We start from the raw sequence: 25,303 nt of genomic DNA on the forward strand, positions 1-25,303 counted from the left end.
CACATTCAATAGCTTGCATTGCAAATTGCAATGCAAGCGTTGTCAAGGTCCGCTCGGTCCGCTGTTTAGTGTGGCCGTGATGTGATTACAATAACAACAATATCGTGTATATTTAATTATTTATAGAATATTCGCAGTCAGTGGCTCAGTACTCAGTTCAGTACGACTCACGAGGAGGGTTGTCGTGATTATATTCAGGATAAGGTCAGTCTCTACGTTCAATGTAAGATCAGTGTGCTGACAATAAGGTCAGTCCACGGTTGAGGGTTTATTGCATTGTAGGAGGAAGGGTTTGACACGAGACGAGGGTCCTATTCAGGGGTCGCTCACCACTACACGCGATATCCCCCTAATGATAGTAACCCCGAACCGATCCGAGCATCCAACCTAAGGACCCTTCCCCCCTCCCCTCAAAAAAACCTAATGACACTAACCCTTAACCGTGGACTGGAGTTATTGTTAACATAGCAACTGACCTTATTGTGAACGTAATCGCACCAAGACCAACGCTGTAGAATAACTTGTACGCTACAGAAGGGTTTCTTGCTTGGAAGAATTAGTTGAACAGAAAATTGTGTTTGAGATTGCCACTAATTCCACTCTGACACCCACCAACTGAACCACTTTGGCCTAGAACAGGGTGTCCAACCTTTTTGGGGTCTATAGTCTACTTTCTTATGAATTTAACCATAACAACATGACCATCACCAATCAAAGTTCCTCGTCAACATGTCTAAATCTATAGCGTTGTTTATAATCAAAATAGGGTTAGGGTATCATAGGAGCATTCTTCACCCTTACTCCCAACCCTAATCCTGCGACACCCCGACCTAAATGATAATTACCAACCACCAACTTCGGACCTCATTCCAACCCTACTCCACCTTAGCCTTCCAATACCCCAACAAGCCTAACTAACCCTCAACCATAATTTGAATATACCCTAACTCTCAATTTTACTATACCCTACCCATCCTCAGCCTAAACGGCTAAACCTAACCCTAATTTTATGTGACCCAACCTAACCCTTACCCCAACCCTAATTCTATGATACCCCAACGGGTCAACCTAACCCCTAATCCCAAACCATTTATAAATGCCAAAATTTCGATATGTTTATTGGGGACCCTGGTTCGTGATGTTGATACTTTTGTGGATAAGAATGTAGACGAGACACCCTTTTTGTTCAAAGAGAGAGAGAGAATTTATGCGGTTCCATGAACATTGATAATATACATAGATAAATACAAAGCAAGGTATATATAATTCAATTCAGAACCAGGCTGCAGCGAAAGGATCGGGAGATCTTCAAATCAGCAACAGCCTAGGGCCATATTCGGTTAACGAGAATGGTTACACGAGCCACTTGATTAGTGATGAACTGATGATTTTTGTGCTGTTTGTCTGCATACAACGGAGCTAAATTGCTATGATATAGGAAATCAGTGTGCATCAATTTGTCACCATATTCACGTATGCAAAATGAAATTTCTTGCAAAAAAATTCTTCGCGCAGTCTTCTGTTAGATTTTGTACATTTCCAAGTCCAGTGTGTTGGGTACTATAAACAATAAGTGTCACACGTAGAATGTTGTTACGGCAATATGGATCGATTGTTAAAAATATTCATGTCCCAACTTACACTTACACAGGTCGGTTCGTTGTCACAGTAACATTCTTATGACATTTGGTATCTCTGGAAGCTTAAGCTGGCCCGGGTAATTGGCGGACATGGTAGAGTGGGGTGAGGTAGTTGGTGTCAGACTTGCCAAGGTTAAATCATCGATATCGCAGCTGACGTTTTACGCCATATAATAGTTAGGTTGGCTAAAACAACGCTGGCTCAATTTCAAACAATACCGGTAGAAGCGAAGTTCTTGCAGTAAAACGTTTTGGATTTATTATATAACAAATAAACGAAAAACAAACAAAATTTAAATTTTCCGCCGCCTCATAAAATTGTTAGGCTGTCAGTCAGTAGAGACGGTACAAACCAAATTTATCTCAATTCCAACCACTACAAGCGAAGTTATTGCTGTAGAAAAATTTGGATTTGAATGAAAGAGTATTTACGGTGGCTATTTCATTATTTATTATAGAATCATAGAATAAGAAATTTTTCTACTGCAATAGCTTCTAGCTTCTAGTGGTTGGAATTGAACCGGATTCGGTGTGCATCATCTCCACTGACAGCCTAACATATTTTGGGGTAGATTAACATTTTTTTTTCATCTTTTACATAATAAATCGAAATTTTTCTACCGTGGGAATTTCGCTACTACCAGTTGGAATTGAGTCAAATTTAGTGTCAAGCGTTTTTCTGAACAATTTTGTCACGTAGTCCGTGAAATTTGAAGAAAATGGTTTTTTAACAGCCCTAATGCACATATTAGTATTTCGGCATTAATAACTGTTGAGATAGAAGTAGCACGGTATATGAAAATAAATACTTGAGCAAGTGAAACTAGTAGATAAATCCACCTGAGTATTACGGAAAAACAGAAATACTTCCCAACTGATGACCTCTTTTAGGGGGACAATAGACACATGGCGTGCGTGATAAGGAGTGATGAGTAGAGCTGGGCAAAATCGATTACCGTACCTGAGTCCTGAGTAGATCGATTGTGAGTCGAGTATTCGAGCATCACTCATTATGACGTCATCAAAATTTGAATGATGCGGAAAGTTCAAATAAGTGCTTTTAATGCGACCACAATGTCTAGAATGCCAACTCTACATCACATTGAAGATTTGGTATTTTCCGACCATACCTATGTGATCGCACTTTGTTACAATGCTGTGAGTGATCACGACTTCACAGATATGTCATTTCAACTAACGTGCACAGCTTTGTGCTACCGGTTTCGTATGTTGCGTTATATATATATATATCGGCTTTTCAATTAGATATAATAACAATGAAAAGGGCAAAAGAAAACAGGAAACAAAAAAACATCGAGATAATCAGTTTTAGGCTCATATTAAGCGTCTCCAACGTAGGCGGTCGTGGGCGTCTTCAAGCGACAGCCACCGCTGCTCCGTGGGAATGTGATTGATGATGGCGGCGGCTGGTTGCTCGTCTTGATGCCGCACTAGATGGCCAATTAGGCGGAAGCGTCGCTCAGCTGCCAGTAGACGGCATGGGACCGTTCCTGTGAGTTCTCGCAATGCATTCGTGGATATATGCTAGGCTTACCATACGTCCTCTTTTAAGAGGATTTGTCCTCTTTTTTGACTTTTTTGAAAGTGTCCTCGGAGGACGCTCTTTTGTCCTCTTTTTTGAGATTTTGTCCACTTTTTTGAAAATTTAGGTCAGATTTAGAGCAAAATGCTAGTGATATGCCGCAAATTAGCACATAAGTGAAGCTCCGGCGGTTATTTCGGAGTGAAAAACGATGATTATAGCTCTGAGCGAAAAGATGACCTTTTTTTTTTTTTTTAGTCAACCGATCACAAAGTGGGAAAAATTCACCGGTTTTTGAGAATTCTATTCCGGTTTTGCAAGTTGCGAGTTTCTGCAAAATTGTCCTCTTTTTAGATTTCCATATTTTGGAAATATTATGGGAAAAAGCCTGTACCCATGTATTGTATAGTACGCACCCTGCATTTGCAGTACAGGAATAGTTATGTTTTATTATTCGATGTCGTTCTGTTTTGCGATGTCACTGTTGAACAATTATGACATAACGATCGATAATAATTATACACTCAACAGCATTGTCTCTAAACGATAGTGTCGGAACTAAAGAACGAGTCTGTATTTGTTTTATCCAACCAAAATACCGAACAAACAGACGATATGATCAACCGAGATTCACAGCCGTACACAGTGTGAAAATTGCATCGAAATTGTAATTGGATAACTCAAATTTTAGCGACTAGATCAGCGGTTCTCAAGCGGGGGTCCGCGGACCGCTGGGGGTCCGTGAAGCATTTTCAGGGGGTCCGCGAAGCCTCAAAATATTTGATAACCTAATTTGTATTTTTTTTTAATTCGGAAAATGACGAGGCAGTCAGTTTCGCTTCATTACTAGTAAAAGTGTAGAGTTCACACATACATAATGGCCGTCTGAGATGAAATATTACTGTGCAGACTCATTTTAATTGCTAAATTGCCAATAGCCAACTGATTCAAATATTTTGCTGTTTAGAGATATTTTTTCGGGGATTGTGAGAAAGAAAAGTCGGATGAGTAAGGTCAATCACGGCGACTTCAAAATGTTTACAAAAATCCACTCTCGCATGCGATACACAACCATTTTTTATAATAACTCCAAAATAAACTGCTAGATAAAAATGACCAAGCTTGACGTTATATGTGCATTAAAAAAATAGTTTGTCAATTTTGGTGCCATATTTGTTGCGATCATGTCCAAATGTGTCGCCGGAAGCGTTCCGCGTTATTAGTACATTTGCCACCATCTATATATGTGGAAATGGATTCTTGGCACTCGTTCATGTCAAATCGAAGGTGCGGATTTTCAAGACACGACCACTTATTTCAAGAAATGCAGTTGCAGAATTCGCTTAGAAATAATAAAAGTCAAATCAATGTCGATGATTCGATGATTTGTATGATCCTATGTTCAAGAAAAGTCATTTTGTTGAAGTTTATCAACAAGTCTCTACAGTTATCATTTTGCACAAGACATATGACGATTGCACGATAATTGAGCTAAATTTGAACTAAAACATCGTGGGGGTCCGCGGGGTCCGTGACGGTCCGAAAGGGGTCCGCGAAGACAAAAAGGTTGAGAACCAGTGGACTAGATCATATAATTTCAGTGCTCGACAATATCATCTCTCACTATTCAACTCTAATCTTTAGAATTAATACTTGATTCAGATTCGAGTATGGTTCTCAAATCATTGTGCCCGGCCATAGTGATGAGTTGATTAGAGTAAACAAACTTTGTTACAAAATCTGTTGGTAATTTGTGCCCAACATTTAACACCTAAATACTTCAAGTATGATGTTATCTCAATTGCTATTTCTAGATAGTACATCCAGTAGCGATCATTTCAACAAGTGAGTGACACAGACTTCAATATTCTAACTAGTCATCATGTCTTTAAATATCGTATAGCTGATGCTCACGAGAGCAGTGGAGGATTAGAGGATATGCCTACCAGTGTCAAAATTCATGAATGTGATGTATGTGGAAAATCATTTACTCGCAAGAGTAACCTGAAGAGTCATATGGACATGCATGTTGGCGTCAAGAATCATGAATGTGCTGTGTGCAGAAAAGCTTTTACTCAGAAGGGTCACCTGAAGCGTCATATGGAGATTCATGCTGGCGTCAAGAACCATGAATGTGACGTGTGTGGAAAATCATTTACTGACAAGGGTAACCTCAAGCTTCACATGAAGACCCATGGTAGCGTCAAGGATCATGAATGTGCTGTTTGTGAGAAATCATTTACTCATAACTATCACCTGAATCGTCATATGGAGCTACATGCTAGCGCCAAGAACCATGAATGTGCTGTCTGTGGAAAAGCCTTTCCTCAGAAGCGAAACCTCGAGATTCATATCGGGATGCCTGTTGGCGTCAAAAATCATGAATGTGCTGTGTGTGGGAAAGCATTTACTCACAAGAGTAACCTCAAGCGTCATATGGAGATACATGCTGGCGTCAAGAACCATGAATGTAATGTCTGTGGAAAAGCTTTTACTGAGAAGGGAAACCTCAAGCTTCATATGAAGATCCATGCTGGCGTCAAAAATCATGAATGTGCTGTGTGTGGGAAAGCATTTACTCACAAGAGTACCCTCAAGCGTCATATGGAGATACATGCTGGCGTCAAGAACCATGAATGTAATGCCTGTGGAAAAGCTTTTACTGAGAAGGGAAACCTCGAGCTTCATATGAAGATCCATGCTGGCGTCCAAAATCATGAATGTGATGTATGTGGGAAAACATTTACTATGAAGCATCACCTGAAACTTCATATGGAGATGCACGCTGGCGTCAAAAATCATGAATGTGCTTTGTGTGGGAAATCATTTACTCAGAAGGGTCACCTAAATATGCATATGCAGATGCATTTTGACATCAAAAATCATGAATGTGATGTATGTGGGAAAGCATTTACTCAGAAGAGAGACCTCAAGCTTCATATGAAGATCCATGCTGGCGTCAAAAATCATGAATGTGATGTATGTGGGAAAACATTTACTATGAAGCATCACCTGAAACTTCATATGGAGATGCACGCTGGCGTCAAAAATCATGAATGTACTATATGTGAAAAAACATTTACTCATAAGGGTAACCTCGAGCATCATATGGTGATGCATGTTGGCGTCAAAAATCATGTATATGATGTGTGTGGAAAAGCATTTACTCAGAATACAACCCTTACCGGACATATGCGGATACATGCTTGCTTGAAAAATCATAAATGTGGTGTATGAGGGACGACATTTGCTCAGAAGAGTCACTTTGAACTCCATATGACTATCCTTGCCGGCATCAAACATCTTGTCTGCAATATTAACAATAAAGTTCGAACATCCCCCAGACGTGGCGTCCGAGTGGCATTACAGTCCAAATCTACCCCATACGTAATGCCGTCCGGCCGCTGGCATGCAATATCTGTTTACGAAGCGACTAGCAATCGTTAGCGGCAACTGGGTACTCATCCGTTAATCACGTGTTGCGCATCTATCCGTAGATTAGTTATCCATAGTCAAACGCTTCGTAGACACTCGGCCTCGTCTGGCGTCTGAGCCGGTTCAACTTCTGTTGCATTCATGGGCATAGTCGTATTGAACTTACTGGAAGCCAAACACCCATGTTTAAAGTCCATTTCTGGTGAACTCCCGATTAATCAATTGTTTTCATATCACCTTACTGTGTGCACCGAAATCGGGAGTGGTCTTGTTATGAACAGTTACTGGGAGTCAAGATGATCGCTTGAATTCACTAATGAATTTCGCCATTGATATTAGTAGTTTCACATATTACTATCGAATATTTGAATGATGAAGGGTGTGTTTTCAAAGATCTAGGGCAAGTTATGAATGCTAATGCATCTTAGGACTTCGTTGCATGCCGTTTTTTCTTGAGATTACGTCAGGATTGTCGGTATAGTGGTAAGATGTTGGAATCCCCCAAACGTACCAGAAACAAATTTCTTTCATAAAGAGCACATGGTTACAAATTGGTATTCATATCTTTTTCCTCTGCTGTTCACATCTGTCCTGTGGGGCTTGCAAAGGGCGCGGCACTATATTAAAATCGAAAATTTAATGAAGTCACAATGAATCGCGCATAGCGCAAAGAAAATCTCAAGCGTAATTAAAATTCCTAAAAAATTCGAGAGTCAAATCATAAATTCAATTTGCATGTAGACGGCCGCCGACACATACTAAGTGAATTACATGTTGACAGCCGCTCAAAATTCTTTCTACGGCCTCAGGCTGCAGGGTTGTAACCTTGTCACAAGTCAATTGACGAAATGTGTATCAATAATATGGTAATTTTACTATTCTTCGACGTTACAATGAAATGTCTGTCCTGGCCGCCCTAGTGTCGAGTCATATGACTTGGTTCGAGTAATGCACAATGACTCGAGTCACTAAAATATCTCGAGTCGAGTCATTACAACCCTGGCAGGTTGGCCAGCCATGAGCGAGAGTATCGATTTCCAGTGCATTACAACAAGTGTTTCACATGGCATGCTGTTGTGTTTCAAATTGCCATAAATATTGTGTTACTATTGTTACAGATAAGTTTTAGTCCCCGAAAATTCAAAAGTTCTGTATACAGGATAACGTGACTATGACTGGTAATTGGCTATGCTGCTGCCACAAGATTAAAAGAAATGTAAGGTCGGAAGGAAAGGAAGTAAAAACGACCTAGTACTTTTCAACGAAACACCCACCTTGGAATAGAACATATATATAAGAGGAATGCACGCTTAATTGATAGTATAACATACTAGAATCTGTATGTATAATGACTTGAACGTTGTCATCAAATGCTCAACCCTCTGCTTGAGTGAATGAAGATTGAGGAAATCGTTAGATTTTACCGGGCAGTAATCGCAGGGGAACTTATGCATTGATTTATCAATCTCTAGCTTACTCATATCTTCTATGTTTAGAACTCCAAAACTTTGGAGTAGGGTAATTATTTGGTAATGTAATATTATTGTGCTGAAATGTTGCAATATTTTAAATTTTTTGCTGTAATATGTGAAGAAATCCTCTGTTTATATAGCTAAATAATCTGTCAATGTTGCGGTGGTAAATAACTACGACATGTAACTAGTGCACATTATTTGTTTGTTACTTTTTGTCTCTGGCTGTGTTCTTTATTTTGTATTTCATGATAAATTATGGATACCAAGCCTCGATGACAGTGACAGTCGTTCTCTCGTTCTGCTGTCCTGTAACAGTATTTATCTACTATATGTTGCATTCATTTGATTTCCAAACTAAACTCTTCCGTGAAAAAACATAGCCTGTTTCGCATTTTGTATTTCGAACTTCAAACATTTTGAGTTTCCTCATATATGTTCAAGCGTAGTAAGTAACGCTGCGACGATATCAGTAAGCTAACATGAATCCAAATTTTGGCAAATTCACATTTCATGTATAATTTGGCTCTTGGCGTAACGACCTAAGACAGGGGTTCTTGAACCCTTTTGATCGCGGAACTCGTCAAGTTTTTTGGACGGTTTGCCCGTAACCGTAACCTTCAAATTTCAGAGGCCAAAGACTGGAAGGTCATCACCACAAACTCTCTTTAGGCTATTTCACTTCTAAATAACATGACAAATGCCAAGATAAAGTAGTTACAGTCCGACTCACGGCGTCATTTTCAGAGTAAAATCTGCTTTTGTAGTATCTTGATGACGTAATGCCCTTTCACGTCCCTCTGAACTAGCTCGCGGATTCCTAAGGGGTCCGTGAATCCCAGTTTAAGAATGCCTGACCTAAGATTTCGGTATGTTTTCGTATGATTATTTGTCACTCTCTGATCTGATAAAGAACTGAAGTTGATTTTTGTTGCATTTCTTTGTAATGTGGAATATAATTCAATCATCAAGTTGTTGAGGCTTCAGTGATTCTTATTGTTATCTCATTTTGAATAAATATGTGTAGCTAAATGATATTAATTCTGAGATCATTTGTTAAGCTGCCCAACTCTCCTTGACAGCTTGCGGGATGCGCCATTCAACAAGAGATTTAAACTTTCATCCAGGCAGGCGGGCTGATGGAGACGCAAGACGTAAATCCTGTGAAAATAACGGAAGACTTCCCGCTTTCGGTCATAGAAGATATCAAGGTTTGTGCGGATCAGTGCCTTATAAAATTGGTCCACTGCGACGACACACTACGTTCTGATTTTCCGAAATCGATTTGCACTTTCCGGGACATGTATCACGTTGTCGCCAGCCCAGTTATGCCCAGATTTTGTGAAAGTAGTCGCAGCTGCTTCTCTGGGGAAAATAAATATCAATTCACTACACTATTCAATAGTACATAGTGAGTATCAGAACTGGACACAGGACAAATATCAGTATCTGTAGAAACACCGATATTGGCCGGCTCCAGCCGACATTTCTCGTGAAATTCTACCGTTTTGTGTCAGGTCAAGTCCTGTTTTGTTGCAGAACACCGGTGGGTCAAAGAAATCCAGGCTCACAAGCTAGCCCAGTGGGAGGCCGCGCTGAAATGAAATGGCAAGCCCGATTTCTGCGCGTCGACCCACACCACTCCTTGACATGGTGTATCCGATGGCCGGCCAGGGACGGTTGATGATCCCGGGGCTGGTTCGGGAGGAGGCCGCAGAGATTTTGTTCGAACAGGTTTGATTTTGTTAGTTTTCAAATTTGTGCTCTGAGGCCAGTTGTTCCCAAGTGCTGCTTTGCCAAATATGTAGCAATTATATATCTCAATTGTGAGATGCCGGGAAGTTTAACGATTTCCCATTAATTAGAGAAGTGAAACAACCCATTTTATATTGGTTGAGAAGTTTGGAATGTATTCTATTGATTCTATACTAGAAACCGAACCGAGTAGTAATTCTGATGATTCTTGCGAGTACTGAAGTTAGCTACCAGTTGTTGGAGTACCAGTTGTTGGTTACGGAATCAGAAATAAGAAATATCGGCGTGGCGTAAATGACCATTGCAGTCGACAAACACCGCGATAACCACAAACAACATTAGGGTTAAGTACATAGTAAATGCTGACAATGCAAGTCTTCTCGCTTCGACGAACTTACCCGTAAGCTCCACTCTCGCACGCTGGGCAGTGCGCACACACGGATACATAAACATACAGTCACTAAAATTTGACGTAGTAAGCAAGTAGTGGGGAATCGCGGCAGACTGATCTGCCGCGGGCTACATTATCATGTAAGACGGGAAGCTGCCCGCGGGCCGGACAAAATGCCGTCGCGGGCCTGATCCGGCCCGCGGGCCGTATGTTGCCCGGCCCTGGGGTAGAGGGTCGAGTCCGAGTCATTGTGCTTTGACTCGAGTCCAAGTCATTGTGTTCGCTGTTCAGTTTTGAGTTATTGTAGTTAAAGACGAAAGACGAAATAGTGGCTCTTTTCACTTTAAAGCCTTTTGAATCACAGTTCAGAATTCAATCCGGCTCAAACCACGTTTTTAACTCAGCTCGAGTGATGTAGAATGGCTCGCATTAATAATATCGTAATTTTCCTCAATCCTAACATTTTCTGGCCCTATTTTTCAAGTATCAGGACTGATAGACGAAATACCTATCATGTGGTGACTTTACTATTCCTCGAAGTTACAATGAAATGTCTGTATTGGCTGTCCTTGTTTCGAGTCATATAACTTGGTACAAGTCGAGTCAGTATGCAAATTGGCTCAAGTCGAGACATTTCATGCATTTGAAAAAATGACTCGAGTCAAGTCGAGTCACCAAAAAATCACGAGAACCCGGGTGGAGAACCACTGTGTTGAATTGTGAGTTCTAGTTCGCTAAATCGAATCTATTTTCTAATATTTCAGGACAACGATCGGTTATCGCTGCCAACTTTGGTTCTGGATTCCATATTAAAATGTCCAGTCGACTCGAGAAAGACTCTCGCCTCGAATCTGGTTCTGTCAGGTAAACTGTTTTATGGCTGTGTAATGTTAGAAGAAATTCTACATGTGCAATATGTTGTGTTTGGCATTTTATTACGTTTCGTAGAGGTGGATTTCAAGCAGGAATAGTTGAGTAACTGTTTAAATAACCAGTTAGGACTTGGAAGTACTTCCGTTTGGAATAGTTTTGGGCTGTTTTAAAATTAGCCGCTTGTAACCAATGTAAAGTAGCGATTTCTAAGACGTGTCAAAACTATCTCAAGTGCAAGTAGAAAATGATGATTAGAAAAGAACTGCTATTGAAATATAAAACGAATGCCCTTTGTGTCTTTAATGTGGCTAAATATATTTGTTGCAGGTGGAACATTCATGCTTCCCGACTTTTCGCACAGATTGTTGTCTGAGCTCGAAGATTTGGTCGCGATCGAGGAACGCTACAAGCCTGTGAGTTATGTTTTTGTAGTCTTCAATTACTTGTAATTACAAAGAGAGTTGAACGACTAGAAAATTTTAAGCTATTCCAAATCAGATTATGAAATTAGGCATATAGCTGCATATTTGTTCAAATTAGATTTGAAATAGAATTACTGAATTTACATGAACTCGAAATTGATCGGTTTTGCATTCTCAGTGGTCCGAGTGTCGGTTTGGCGTTCATAACACACCGGTCCGCGGGAATATAGTGTCGTGGTTGGGAGGTTCTATATACGCCTCACTGGAGACCTTTCCTCACAGATTCATAACGAAATAATATTTTATCGAGGTGAGGGGAACTGTCCGTTATGGGTTACGTTCGAAATGGCTAGTGTCATAGCACGTCTGTGGAGCCGGTTTACTGCATATCAGACTCAGACATTTACAATATGCCTGTTTAATTCTGTCGCTGGAATCCGACTCCTAATATATTCTTCACTGAACTCAGACTCCAACATTCCTGCAAATCCTCTCAGATAATTTTACGTATGGCACATTTGTAATTATTATTATTGAATAGACTCTTGGAGGTACAAAACTTGAATATACAAATCATATATTCATATTGAAATAATCCGTAATGTTTTCAGCTGATACTCATCATGAGTAATCGTCAGCAACTAATGGAGAATTGGAAAGAACATTGTATGTCAACAATCGTATCACAAATGTTCTTTCAAATTTTCTACTAGTTGCTGACGATTGCCGCTGACGAGTGTCATCAGCCTAAAATATTCGGGTTCGCTTCGATATGAATATACTATTCAATTGCATATTGAAGTTTTGTACCTCCAAGAAGCTCTGCAAATAGTGAAGAATTGAAAGAACTTGTATGCCAACTATCGTATCACCAAATATGACGTGACATTCACAAAAATTAAATATTCGAGGAGAACAGATGGCTTGAGCTAAATGTACTACCGGTATTCTCATAGTATATAGCAGGATTGTAACCAAGTCACAAGTCAATATCACTGTAATAGTTTTGACTCGGGTCGAGTCGACTTGTTATTAATTCGTCATCGAGTCAATTCAAAGTCAGTTAGTAGATGGCCGAGTCAGAGTCGTAGTGTTTTGACTCTAGTCCAAGTCATTATGTTCACTGTTCAGTTTTCAGTACAATCCGGTTCAACCCACTTTTTCAACTCTGCTCGAGTGATATCGAATGGATCGTATTCATAATATCGTAATTTTCCTCAGTCCGAACAGTTTCTGGCATATTTTTCAAGTATCAGGACTGATAGACGAAACGAAATACCAACAATGTGGTGACTTTACTATTCTTACAATGAAGAAACTGTCTTGGCTGCCTTGGTCTCGAGTGAGGTCGTTTTACGGAATTGAAAAAATGACCCGAGTCACCAAAAATCGTGACTCGAATCTGTGTCAAATCGAGTCAACGCCTGCGATGATATAGTCTTTCCTTATTTCAGAACAGACATCGACTTCCGGATTGCGTATTGGATCTGCAACCTCCCGAATTTCAGCCAGAAAAACCAGCTGCGATTAAGTCCAGCCATAAAGCCTGCCTTATCTCGGCTCGTCAGGTCTGAGCACGTCGTTGAGGTCCAGTGTCGGATCGGTACCAAGAAATTCCGCAGCCGTATCGGCCCTGGCTGCGTTGGGACTGGCACAAGCCGAGAAGAAGTAGCTCGGTTTTGTTCAAGATAGGATTGTCGGTTGCTTGTTCTGTGGAAATATTGCTGTCTGCTGATATACAGGCCGCACCGGGGATGTTCCTGTGTCGGCCAATTGGTTCTGCAACTAGGGTTGGGCAATGGGCAATATTGATGGGCAATATTTTATGCGACCACTATGATAGGGTTGCGATATTTTGGGTTCGAGAAAGGAGGACACTTTTCAACTTACAAAATTCACAATACTGAATCCAAAAAGTGCTGATGCTACTATTTTTACGGGAAATAATGTTCCGTTAACTTGAAAAGTCAACTTTTCGACCCAGTTCATTAAAATGCTGCTGTGTTGTTGACTAAAAAATAAAAGGTAATATTTCCAGTCCTACTTTTGAGAGCCCCGCCCGAACCAGTGGCGTAGCAGCCACTTGGCGGTTCTGGCTCTGCGGCAGGGTCCGAGGAGGCGGCAAAATGTGGCTGCACAGTGAGAGAGAGAGATGGTATTCTTTTTCGCCTGCACCATCGAGATGCGATACGGACCTTTTTTTATAATAAGGTCATCTAGTCTGCACCCCCGTTTTTTCCCTCTGTGATTTCTGAGCACCTAGCAAGATAGCCGCAGATACCAGTTTTCGAGTCTTTGGTCTGACCCGGCCGGGGATCGAACCCACGACCTACTGATCAAGAAGCCGGACGCATCACCATGACACTATCTCACTCGGCACAGTGTACACAGCCGGCTAAAAGAAGCGTTAATTGGTAGTGCTATAGCTGGCGTCCCGTGAGGTCTCGATCGGAAGCTAGTGCAGCGCTGATTCCGAAAACACGAAATAATATGCTAACATGGCGATGGAACCACTCCGAAACAGCCGTCAATGCCGATTGTTCGGAGAGTTCGCAGAAAAAGGAGAATGCCTGGCGAACAATCGGAAGATGCTGGCCTCAGTGTTGTTGAAGAAGTTAGATGAGATACATCTTTCAAGCTTTGGACGGATTTAAACTTGAAGCTGAACTTGGATTACCGGCATACACCACTTAAAAGATATGTTTTGATTTTTGAATTCCCGCGTGCTGCTGCAAAGCGAAAGTCACAATTTATTCACCAGCGCTTTTAGAAGCACTTATGGCAACGAGGTGGACTTTTTGGAGTTGGCTGCGAAAATTGTCATGCCTTATACCAGGGGTGGGCAACATACGGCGCGCGGACAGTTTCCCGTCTTACATGACAATGTGGCCCACGGCCCCAGTCTGCCGAGATTCCGCACTACTTTCTTGAACGTCAACTTTTAGTGACCGTATGTTAGGGTTACCATACGTCCTCTTTTAAGAGGATTTGTCCTCTTTTTTGAATTTTTTGAAAGTGTCCTCGGAGGACGCCCTTTTGTCCTCATTTTTGAAAATTTAGGTCAGATGTAGAGGAAATTGCGAGTGATATGCCGTAAATTAGCACATAAGTGACGCTCCGGCGGGTATTTCGGAGCGAAATATGGTGATTTTAGGTCTGAGCGAAAAGAAGAGCTTTTTTTTTAGTCATCCACCTAGCAATGCGGAGAGAAAAACGGTATTCTGAGCTCTGAGCAAAAAGATGACCTTTTTTTTCTGTCATCCACCTAGCAATGCGGAGAGAAAAACGGTATTCTGAGCTCTGAGCGAGTAGATGACCTTTTTTTTTAGTCAACCGATCACAAAGTGGGAAAAATTCACCGGTTTTTGAGAATTCTGCTCCGGTTTTGCAAGTCTCAAATTTCTAAAAAAGTGTCCTCTTCTTACATTTCTGAAATATGGTAAGCCTACCGTATGTTATTATATTCGTGTGTGCGCAGCGTGCGAGTGCGGAGTTTACGCATAAGTTCGTCGAAGCGAGAAGACTTGCATCATCGGCATTTACCATGTACTCATTATTGGTTTATTAGCAATTTTATCAGTTCAATACACCACAAAAAATGCGATACAATGAATAGACAGGAAGATGTCGAAGCGACTTGGATTTGTCAATGGAATCGGACACCCACCTTGGCCTAGGCGTAGTAAAGAGGAGGCATGCACACTGAATGAAAGTAAAGAATACAGTATAGAAAAAGAAAGCGACAAGAAATAGGGCGGCATGTCATGGGAAGCGAGATCGATAGGTCAGTCGTGGTCCGGTAATCTTGAGGATGGACTGTATTTATTTAGTAGTAATTGCTTGTATTTCGACTTGAATGTGGACATGCTCGTCGACTGTCGGATGGCCGGCGGGATACTGTTCCACACATCAGGTCCGGCATATTTGATGGAGCGATGATCTTTTCGGTCGATCATATGATATTTGGACGACGTGGACGCGCGTGTGTTGTACTTGTGCGCTTTTGATTCAGAGGTAAAGAAGTCATTGAAATATTCGGGGCAACGACCGCAGTGAAACTGATACATAAACTTGGCGATTTCTAGTTTCCGCATATCTTCTATCTCAACACTAATGAATTGATATCTTGGTCAATTTGATGTACCGGGCTCATCGAACGCCTTGAAATCTTAACCAAGGATTGCACCATAGTGTCCTATATGATGTGGACACAAGCAAATATCACGGCTCAGTGAGATTTGTATGCGTCACACTTTCCATTTGGCTAAAGGCGATTTGACGGGAATTTTGAGGAGCTTGCCGAGCAATTAATTTGATAAACTGGTATCAATCGAAAGCTACCGCGGTACTGATTGCGAAAATCAGCCTCGAATGTTGCATTGTAACGGAGTTTGGTGCTGTGACTCAACCATGTCGTCTGAGCAGCTCAAGAGCAAGTGCGCACTAGAGCAGTGGTTCTCAACCTTTTTGAGCTCGCGGACCGGTAAAATTTCAAAAAATAGTCGGCGGACCGGTGGACCTTCAAAAATTGAATAAACTCGAAATGAAATTGCGATAAAAGCATGCAACCATTTTTGCAAGAATGCTACTAGAGAGTGACATTTTGAGAATTTTATTTGTGTTCATGACGACATTCATGAAATTATGTGGTAGTGTTGCGAAGGCCGAAGGCCTTGAATTAACCGATTACAGCAAGAGTTCCCAACCTTTTTATGGTTCGCGACCTCAAGACACCTAATTCCAATTTGAAAATGTTCCGCGACCCCACCTCTCAATTGGGCGTGCTGACTACAAATAAATGGTGAGCACCCCGCCCAAGCGTACTCCTGGTCTATATGGGAAACTGACGACCATGTGCGCAGTAATAGCAATTATGCAATTTTTGAAGTGTCAATCTTGTTCTCCGTCCCAGACTATATACCAATATATCGTTGTTTTGGAACGATTTCTCTCTATATCGAATTAAAGAAGTCGAGTACTGCTACGTGAAATTCTGCGCCGCGCGAAATGCAGACAACAATCTATATGTTGTTTGGCCGCGCTCAGCGTGTTTGTTTGTTCCGTTAACTCCGTGGTTCTCAAACTTTTAGGAAAACTTCACGAAACGGTCGCTTTGCAATCTTTTGCATGACTCAAGACTCCTTACCAAATTAACGCAAAACACCCAAAAACGGTGGTCTTGGTCGTCAAAGGGCGATCAACTTAATTTCTGGGGAAAGAATTCTTCAGACCCCTCTCACCGCTTCCGGTGATTTCAACACTACCCTTTCGTGAAGTTTTTTATGGAGTAAATTTTGTCGATATTACAGTAATTGATTTGTTGAAGCATGTTGTTATTTCGTGAACCCAGGTCATGATTGTGACTGATCGAATAATATAGGAGTCGCTAACACGGAACAGACTAAAATAAAGAAAAATCATTTTGCAATTCGCATTTCAACTCTGGGAGAATATTATTTTCCTCCGCGGATCGCATTTGTTCCGCGCGCGGCTTAGACTAGGACTATTCCGTGACGACTATTTCGGTGCCTGAACATATCAATATCGAAGGTTCCGGCCAACATGCCGCCAGTGATCTTTTTTCCAGCGCAGTTCTCGTGAAGTCGCCTGTTGGCCAAACCGCGTTTAGAGCCGAAATGCCGATATAGCACAGCCGCTCTTCACGCGCTCCTAGATTGAAGTATTTAACGGCCTTAAGCGATGCTCGCGTAATTGCAAATGCAGGAATATTCTTTAGATTTAAATTTTGTAAGTTTATGCGTATTTTGTTCCTCGGTGGGAATACGCACAATAAAAGGAGAAGAAATTCATAGTGAAACTAAAGCGCGCGAGGTGAGACTCAAATTTAAAATTGGATAATTTAGCACTAAAATATTCTACTTTTTGTTAATTAATGATATTATTTCGGCCATCATCGAGTTTGATTTAACAATAAGTTGCCTGAATTTTTTATATTCCAAAATTTTGTTTTTTCTGGATGGTTTGAATTTTTCGGAACATGTTTTGCAGACCCCCAACGAACCTTGGAACCCAGTTTGAGAACCACTATGTTAACACATAGCACTATCGGCCACTTGCAGTTTTCCGGGAAGGAAAATTACCATGCCGTTGATTTCTAGGCTCACGATATTTTAATTTTAATAGAGGTGGCCTGACACCAACCTTACGTTATAGTGGTGGCGCTTTAGTATGACCCTTCGACTAATCTGATACCTTGTTTGCCGAATTCGCATTTTTCAGAGGTCGTTTATTTCTATTTTGTAAAATGAACGAAAACATTCAGATATGAACTGCCGATAGCACCCGGTTCAATGGCATTCTTGTAATGGTCTTTGGTATTCAATTTATGTCCCCGCGACTCCGAAGAATAGGTAAACGGCCCGGTTGGGGTCGTGACCCCTAGGTTGGGAACCCCTGGAATACCCCAACTTGAATATTTTTCTTCGGTTCGATAATGTCGAGAGGAGAAGCGTTTCGAAGTCGGGACGAACACCTTTGCTCATTTGTCACTACCACCAGACCTATACGAAATGTGTAGTAGCCTACGAATAAAATGGGGATGTTTTCATTCAGTTTTAAATGTGATGTGTTGCTTTTTTTTTATCAATTAAGAAGCCTTCAACTCATTTTATTTTGCAATTGAAGTATAAAATTACAGAATGTCTGGCGGACCGGCAGAATAGTCGTCGCGGACCGGCACCGGTCCGCGGACCGGCGGTTGAGAACCACTGCACTAGAGTGAGAGTGTGAATGCTCAAGCTCAATCGGTTGCGCAAAAATGGCCAATGTGCTTGCGGTTTGCGCTGCTCTCACTCGCTCCCAGACGGAATCGTTGCGACACATTACCAAACTCTGTTCCAATGCAACATTCGAGGCTGATTTTCTGGGGTTCCGGGGCCACGAGCAGAATAAATTTTATATTTTCGCAATCAGTAGCGCGGTAGCTTTCGAATAATACCCGTTTGATCAAATTTAGCGCTCGGCAAGCAGGTCACTATAGGACACTATGATTGCACCGTGTGTTAATTGATCAGAGAGAAGCAGACATGGCGGCGCCTGTATGACAATGCTGTTCTCAAATCCACTTCGTCTTCTTCTTCGTCATTATCTGCGAAAAATGGCTTCGAAGTGACATTGCTGTTGTTAAAATACATTCGTTAAATACGATTTATTCCGTGTAGTCTTTATGTGTAATTGTGTATAAATGGGCGAATAATGTATCGATTCAGCAATCCGGCCCGCCAAGTACTTAATTTTCCTATATCCGGCCCGGCGATTGGAGAAGTTGCCCGCCGCTGCCTTATACCTTCGAATTAAGGATCATATAAATCAGAAGATTGCTAGCTTTTCGTACAAACCAATATGAGACCTCTAGGACGAACACAAATTAAGATATGATCATATGAAGTTGTTCAACTTGAGATTTTAAAAGGGTTAAGAGGCTGGTGCGGAGCAGTAAAACCACACGTTTGATCGCAGTGCAACAGCGTTTGATGTTCATCATCATCATCATCATTGGTTTATTAGCAATTTTATCAGTTCAATACACCACAAAAATGCGATACAATGAAAAGACAGGAAGATGTCGAAGCGACAAGGAGTAGTCTATGGAATCTGACACCCCCATTGGCCTAGGCCAGAGGTCTCAAACTCAAATGTGCTCGCGGGCCAATTTCCTATTTTTGATGGCGTCGCGGGCCGCACCACCAATAATAGGGGGATTCAATGTATTTCAAAGTAGGCCTTATTTCCGGGTTTCGAGCATAGGTCTACTCCTGATAACTAGGCTATATATCAAAGGCAATTTGACGGTAATTTTTGATCAATGGAAAGCTATCACGGTACTGATTACGAAAATATAAATTTTATTCTGTTCGTGACCCTGGAACTCGCCAAAATTAGCCTCAAATGTTGCATTGTTAGTGAGTTTGGTATTGTGACGCAACCATGCCGTCTGAGCAGCTCAGGAGCAAATGCGCACGAGAGTGAGAGTGCTCACTGCTCAATCGCCTGCGTAACAATGGCCAATACGCTTGCAGGTTGCGGTGCTCCTCGCCTGCTCCCAGACGTCATTGCTGCATCACAATACCAAACTGTCATGCAATGCAACATTCGAGGCTTATTTTGGGGAGTTCCAGGACCACGAACAGAATAAATTTATATTTTCACAATCAGTACCGCGGTAGCTTTCGATTGATACCCGTTTTATAAAATCTAGGCTAATACAGGATAAGCCGTACAAAAATTACCGTCAAATTGCCTTCGACCAAATGGAAAGTGTGACGTACACCAATTTCACTGAGCCGTGAGATTTGCTTGTGTCCACACCATATATGACACCATGGTTTGTTGCGTGCGTGGTTGTACCAAGTCACGGCATTCCGAATCTCAAAAGTCCTCTGATTGTAACGTTTGACGTGACGAGTACGAGTAATTCTACAGAGGGTCGCCTCAAGTCCAAATCACAATTTTTCAGTCACGAATCATCAACGGGTCATGTTTCACCAAAATTAAACAAGTAATGCCACGTAATAGTTGATATTCCACTGAGTGGTAACTTTTGAAAGTGATGTATTAGTGAAGTTTGATGAGTAGTTTCAGGCTTCCGGAGTAGTTTTAGAGCAAATTTTATGTTCTCAAAAATTGGTAGTAAAATATTGTCGAATACTTCGAAATCCAAAATGTCGTCGCGGGCCGCACAAAATGGTCTCGCGGGCCGCATGCGGCCCGCGGGCCGCGTGTTTGAGACCTCTGGCCTAGGCGATGTAAAGAGGAGGCATGCACACTGAATGAAAGTAAAGAAGATAGTATAGAAAAAGAATGCGACAAGAAATCGGGCGGCATGTCATGGGAAGCGAGATCGATAGGTCAGTCGTGGTCCGGTAATCTTGAGGATGGACTGTATTTATTTAGTAGTAATTGCTTGTATTTCGACTTGAATGTGGACATGCTCGTCGACTGTCGGATGGCCGGCGGGATACTGTTCCACACATCAGGTCCGGCATATTTGATGGAGCGATGATCTTTTCGGTCGATCATATGATATTTGGACGACGTGGACGCGCGTGTGTTGTACTTGTGCGCTTTTGATTCAGAGGTAAAGAAGTCATTGAAATATTCGGGGAAACGATCGACCGCAGTGAAACTGGTACATAAACTTGGCGATTTCTAGTTTCCGCATATCTTCTATGTTTAGGACGCCGAATCTCTTCAGCAGCGACTTATTGGATGGGCAGCCAGTGGTTAGTTAATGCAAAGCTACTTGATTCGACACCATATTTATGCTCGTGTCTTAAACTTTATCTGACTATTGGTGTTTCAATTGCGAGCTGTGCGAGGCGAGATTCTCAAAGCTCAAACTGATTAAGTCTTATTTAAATAATCGATCGGCTATCAGCTCTATCCATTCTGTCTAAGAGACTACGTTCAAAACTTGAATTTGAGGATACTATCGCTGATCTTGCTTTGAGGCGGCTATTGATTTTCTATTTGCACAATACATTCGATCGCTATTTCTTGTCTTTATGATTTTTGACCTTATTAACGTTAAGACGGTGAGGCTGAGACGCGGCATATTGTTTTTATTGACAAGGTTGCTTGAACATGAATCTATGTCGGAATTTGCTGCGGTCTACGGGGAAGGGGGCGGCATTTTAGGCGAGAGCCAGGGGCGGCAGCACCTGCTGCTACGCCAGTGGCCCGAACATCCACGGTAGCGACAATTTGTGTATATATTTATTGAATCCAGCCACTGGGAACATTGGTTGATTTGTTGTCTGAAATTTTATCCCAATAAAGTGCTATATTTTATAGTGCTGGTATTTTTTGCTGACTGTGTGCGCAGGAGTGGCTCAACATTGTTACTTCAGTAGAAGTAATACCATAAATTCCTACCTATTTGCAAGTAAAAGTATCTATAGTGTGGTGCCAGTAGCGTGTTGACTTTTGTCCGCAATATTTTGCTGTCATCTGGGTGGATAGATCGGATGATCAAAGTGTTCAATCAAAACATTCTACGCATTCTTAAGACAGAATACAGCAATTATTGGATCAATCCCTTTGCTTATTTTGATAAATCACTTACAACAGCAATTTACTGTTTCTGTATTTTGAGATTGTATGACAGACGACTTAATTTACTGACGTTCGTTCCTGATGAAAGTCAGCCGAATAGCTCAGAGTGGCATACATTTAGCGATATGATTTTGAGCGTATTGTTGTTGGCATAAAATTTGGCAGTTTAAATCTGTTAACGTAGGAGTACTTAGCTGACATAATCTCTCAAGTAAGCAGTACAGGTGGACTAAAATCATATACCAGCATGCTCCAAAAAAGCAGCACTTCGATACTTGCTACCTCTGATGCTACCCAAGTAGACGCCATAATAGTGAAGTAGATCAAAGCTACTGCACGTAGTAGCAGAATAGAACGTAGTTGAAAAGTCCTAGAAGTAAATCTGAACTAGACGATAGGGCTACCTGACTTGAGAATGAGTTTAAAAATGATGCGCGAACTTTAAAGATTATTGAAGTGAAAGTAGTCTAAGACCACTAGCGGAAGGATGGTCCGCTGTTGTGATTGTGGGATTTTGTGATATCATCAATGGACCACAGCTTTGCCATTTAAGGCGCGTTCCGCCGTTTAGACTCAAGCCACTCAAGGGATTTTATCGTAATCCGTCCGGTCCGCCGTTTAGTACTGGCCGTGATGTGATCACAATGACACCACTGTGATTCTGCCAGAAAATGCTTACGTCACATTTCCGAAATCGCCGAGTAATTGTTGTCGCAATGATTCACTTGTGCTAAAATCAAATATTATAACCGGAAAAACAATTTCGCGACAGTTTTGGAGTGCAAACGAACTGAAACACACGAGTTTTATCACTAAATGGCGCAAACGGTATGATCAATACAATATGTCATCGAAACTTGGAAGGAGTGCTTCATTTTACAACCGCCAGGTAGTACTTATGGCATCTAAGTTTTCAGCCGTTACGTAATCTACGCAGGCTCTATTCTCGCCTGTAGCCGAAGCATCAGAGGTTAATTTGTGTTCCTTCCCCCATGTTTGACTAGTTCTTACGTCAAGACGCCCGAAGTAAGACTCCACAAAAGATTATATGTGATATCGAACAGAAAAAAAACAAATAATAACGTTTAACGAAGACAGCCTATCCCACACTGTTACATCGGCCAATTGGCTTTAGTCGTTGTTTGATTAAAATACCATAATATGTAAATGCAACATCTTCTTGCCGGTTAACTACATCTCATTGCACACTATGTGTCTTGAGCACATCAGAATATAAATGATTACGATTATTGCGATCAACGTCATGTTCGTGTTCGTGTTCGTCGCAATTTATAAGTTATTCAATAAACAATAAAAACAAAAAAAATGCAATAGCGTTGCTTCTGCTTCGGGCATTTTATATATTCGCAAAATTATTTCATCGTATGGTTTTACGTAGCCTACTTTTTGAAGATCAAAACGCACGATTTTGCGTCAAATACGACTTTTCGTCAAATTCGATTTTCGGTCAAATCCATTTTTGGTAAGTTTCAATTGACAATTAGGACACTCGAATTGTAATGTCGTGCCCTCTGCTTCGGATATGTTACATATTAGGATAAGTATTAGATCATCATGTTAATGACATTATCAAAAAGTTGAGAAATTGCGTACTTTTTTAAGATCAAAATGCATGATTTTGCGTCAAATACGACTTTTTGTCCAATTCGATTTTCGGTCTATTTCAATCAACGATTTGGACACCCTAAATGTAACGGCGTGCCCTCTGCTTCGGATATGTTATATATTTCGTTAAGTATTAGATCATGATATTAACGATAATATCAAAAAGTTGAGAAATTGTGTACTTTTTTAAGATCAAAATGCATGATTTTGCATCAAATACGAATTTTCGTCCAATTCGATTTTCGGTCAGTTTCAATCGACAATTAGGACACCCTAAATGTAACGGCGTGCCCTCTGCTTCGGATATGTTATATATTTCGTTAAGTATTAGATCATGATATTAACGATAATATCAAAAAGTTGAGAAATTGTGTACTTTTTCAAGATCAAAATGCATAATTTTGCGTCAAATACGACTTTTCGTCAAATTCGATTTTTGGTCAGATTCAATCGACAATTAGGACACCCAAAATGTAACGGCGTGCCCTCTGCTTCGGATATGGTATATATTTCGATAAGTATTACATCATGATATTAACGATAATATCAAAACGTTGAGAAATTGTGTACTTTTTGAGGATCAAAATGCATGGTTTTGCGTCAAATACGAATTTTCGTCCAATTCGATTTTCGGTCAGATTCAATCGACAATTAGAACACCCGAAATGTAACGGCGTGCCCTCTACTTCGGATATGCTATATATCTGGACAGGTATTACATCATGATATTACCAATAATATCAAAAAGTTGAGAAATTGCGTACTTTTTTAAGATCAAAATGCACGATTTTGCGTCAAATACGACTTTTCGTCAAATTCGATTTTTGGTCAGTTTCAATCGACAATTAGAACACCCAAAATGTAACGGCGTGCCCTCTGCTTCGGATATGTTATATATTCGGATAAGTATTAAATCATGATATTAACGACAATATCAAAAAGTTGAGAAATTGCGTACTTTTTGAGAATCAAAACGCATGATTTTGTGTAAAATACGACTTTTCGTCCTGTTCGATTTTCCGTCAGTTTCAATGGACAATCAGGACACCTAAAATGTAACGGCGTGCCCTCTGCCTCGGATATGCTATATATTGGGATAAGTATTACATCATAATATTAACGATATTATCAAAAAGTTGAGAAATTGCGTACTTTTTTAAGATCAAAATGCATGATTTTGCGTCAAATACGACTTTTTGTCCAATTCGATTTTCGGTCTATTTCAATCAACGATTTGGACACCCTAAATGTAACGGCGTGCCCTCTGCTTCGGATATGTTATATATTTCGTTAAGTATTAGATCATGATATTAACGATAATATCAAAAAGTTGAAAAATTGCGTACTTTTTGAGGATCAAAATGCATGATTTTGCGTCAAATACGAATTTTCGTCCAATTCGATTTTCGGTCAGTTTCAATGGACAATCAGGACACCTAAAATGTAACGGCGTGCCCTCTGCTTCGGATATGTTATATATTCGGATAAGTATTACATCATAATATTAACGATAATATCAAAAAGTTGAAAAATTGCGTACTTTTTTAAGATCAAAATGCATGATTTTGCGTCAAATACGACTTTTCGTCAAATTCGATTTTTGGTCAGTTTCAATCGACAATTAGAACACCCAAAATGTAACGGCGTGCCCTCTGCTTCGGATATGTTATATATTCGGATAAGTATTAAATCATGATATTAACGACAATATCAAAAAGTTGAGAAATTGCGTACTTTTTTAAGAATAAAATGCACGATTTTGCGTCAAATACGACTTGTCGTCCAATTCGATATTCGGTCAGTTTCAATCGACAATTAGGACACCCAAAATGTAACGGCGTGCCCTCTGCTTCGGATATGTTATACATTTGGATAAGTATTACATCATGGTATTAACGATGATATCTGTTATAACATCATAATATAACAATTTCTGTTTTACCATGCTATGTCCTGTCCTGCTTGGTCATCTTCGTCCCTGATTTTTGTCAGCAACTCCCCTCGAATCAATGAGTTTCAGACGGATTAATATGCAAATTGAAAATGTAATTTCGAAACGTGTATTTTGTAAA

General features: G+C 40.7%; 4 protein-coding genes across 7 annotated transcripts in view; all 4 read left to right on the forward strand.

The window, feature by feature from the left end:
• Nucleotides 1-9,301, forward strand: part of LOC145436123 (uncharacterized) — a 49,896-nt gene extending 40,595 nt beyond the window's left edge. The window contains exon 2 of the mRNA XM_080313410.1: nucleotides 2,696-9,301. Within this exon, the coding sequence (XP_080169536.1) occupies nucleotides 5,122-6,420 (1,299 nt within the window). The 5' untranslated portion in view covers nucleotides 2,696-5,121 and the 3' untranslated portion in view covers nucleotides 6,421-9,301. The remainder of the gene's footprint in view (nucleotides 1-2,695) is intronic.
• Nucleotides 1-25,303, forward strand: part of LOC145436270 (uncharacterized) — a 192,591-nt gene that overhangs the window by 118,827 nt on the left and 48,461 nt on the right. The window lies entirely within an intron of this gene.
• The window catches only part of LOC145436130 (uncharacterized), an 89,865-nt gene that overhangs the window by 39,756 nt on the left and 24,806 nt on the right, over nucleotides 1-25,303 (forward strand). The window lies entirely within an intron of this gene.
• The window catches only part of LOC145436243 (actin-related protein 10-like), a 103,913-nt gene that overhangs the window by 30,777 nt on the left and 47,833 nt on the right, over nucleotides 1-25,303 (forward strand). The window contains exons 2-6 of one of the 4 annotated variants that reach the window (XM_080313620.1): nucleotides 9,608-9,824; nucleotides 11,001-11,100; nucleotides 11,437-11,522; nucleotides 11,710-11,841; nucleotides 12,986-13,114. In XM_080313620.1, coding sequence (XP_080169746.1) covers nucleotides 9,696-9,824; nucleotides 11,001-11,100; nucleotides 11,437-11,522; nucleotides 11,710-11,829 — 435 coding nt within the window. In that variant the 5' untranslated portion in view covers nucleotides 9,608-9,695 and the 3' untranslated portion in view covers nucleotides 11,830-11,841; nucleotides 12,986-13,114. Of the gene's footprint in view, nucleotides 1-6,421; nucleotides 9,302-9,607; nucleotides 9,825-11,000; nucleotides 11,101-11,436; nucleotides 11,523-11,709; nucleotides 11,842-12,985; nucleotides 13,291-25,303 lie in introns of those variants that run through there. The other 3 variants (XM_080313616.1, XM_080313629.1, XM_080313608.1) reach the window with 3 other exon arrangements.

Source organism: Botryllus schlosseri, chromosome 1, assembly GCF_051294905.1.
Source record: "Botryllus schlosseri isolate E-star chromosome 1, Bs_hap1, whole genome shotgun sequence".
In the NCBI taxonomy this organism is placed as follows: domain Eukaryota; kingdom Metazoa; phylum Chordata; class Ascidiacea; order Stolidobranchia; family Styelidae; genus Botryllus; species Botryllus schlosseri.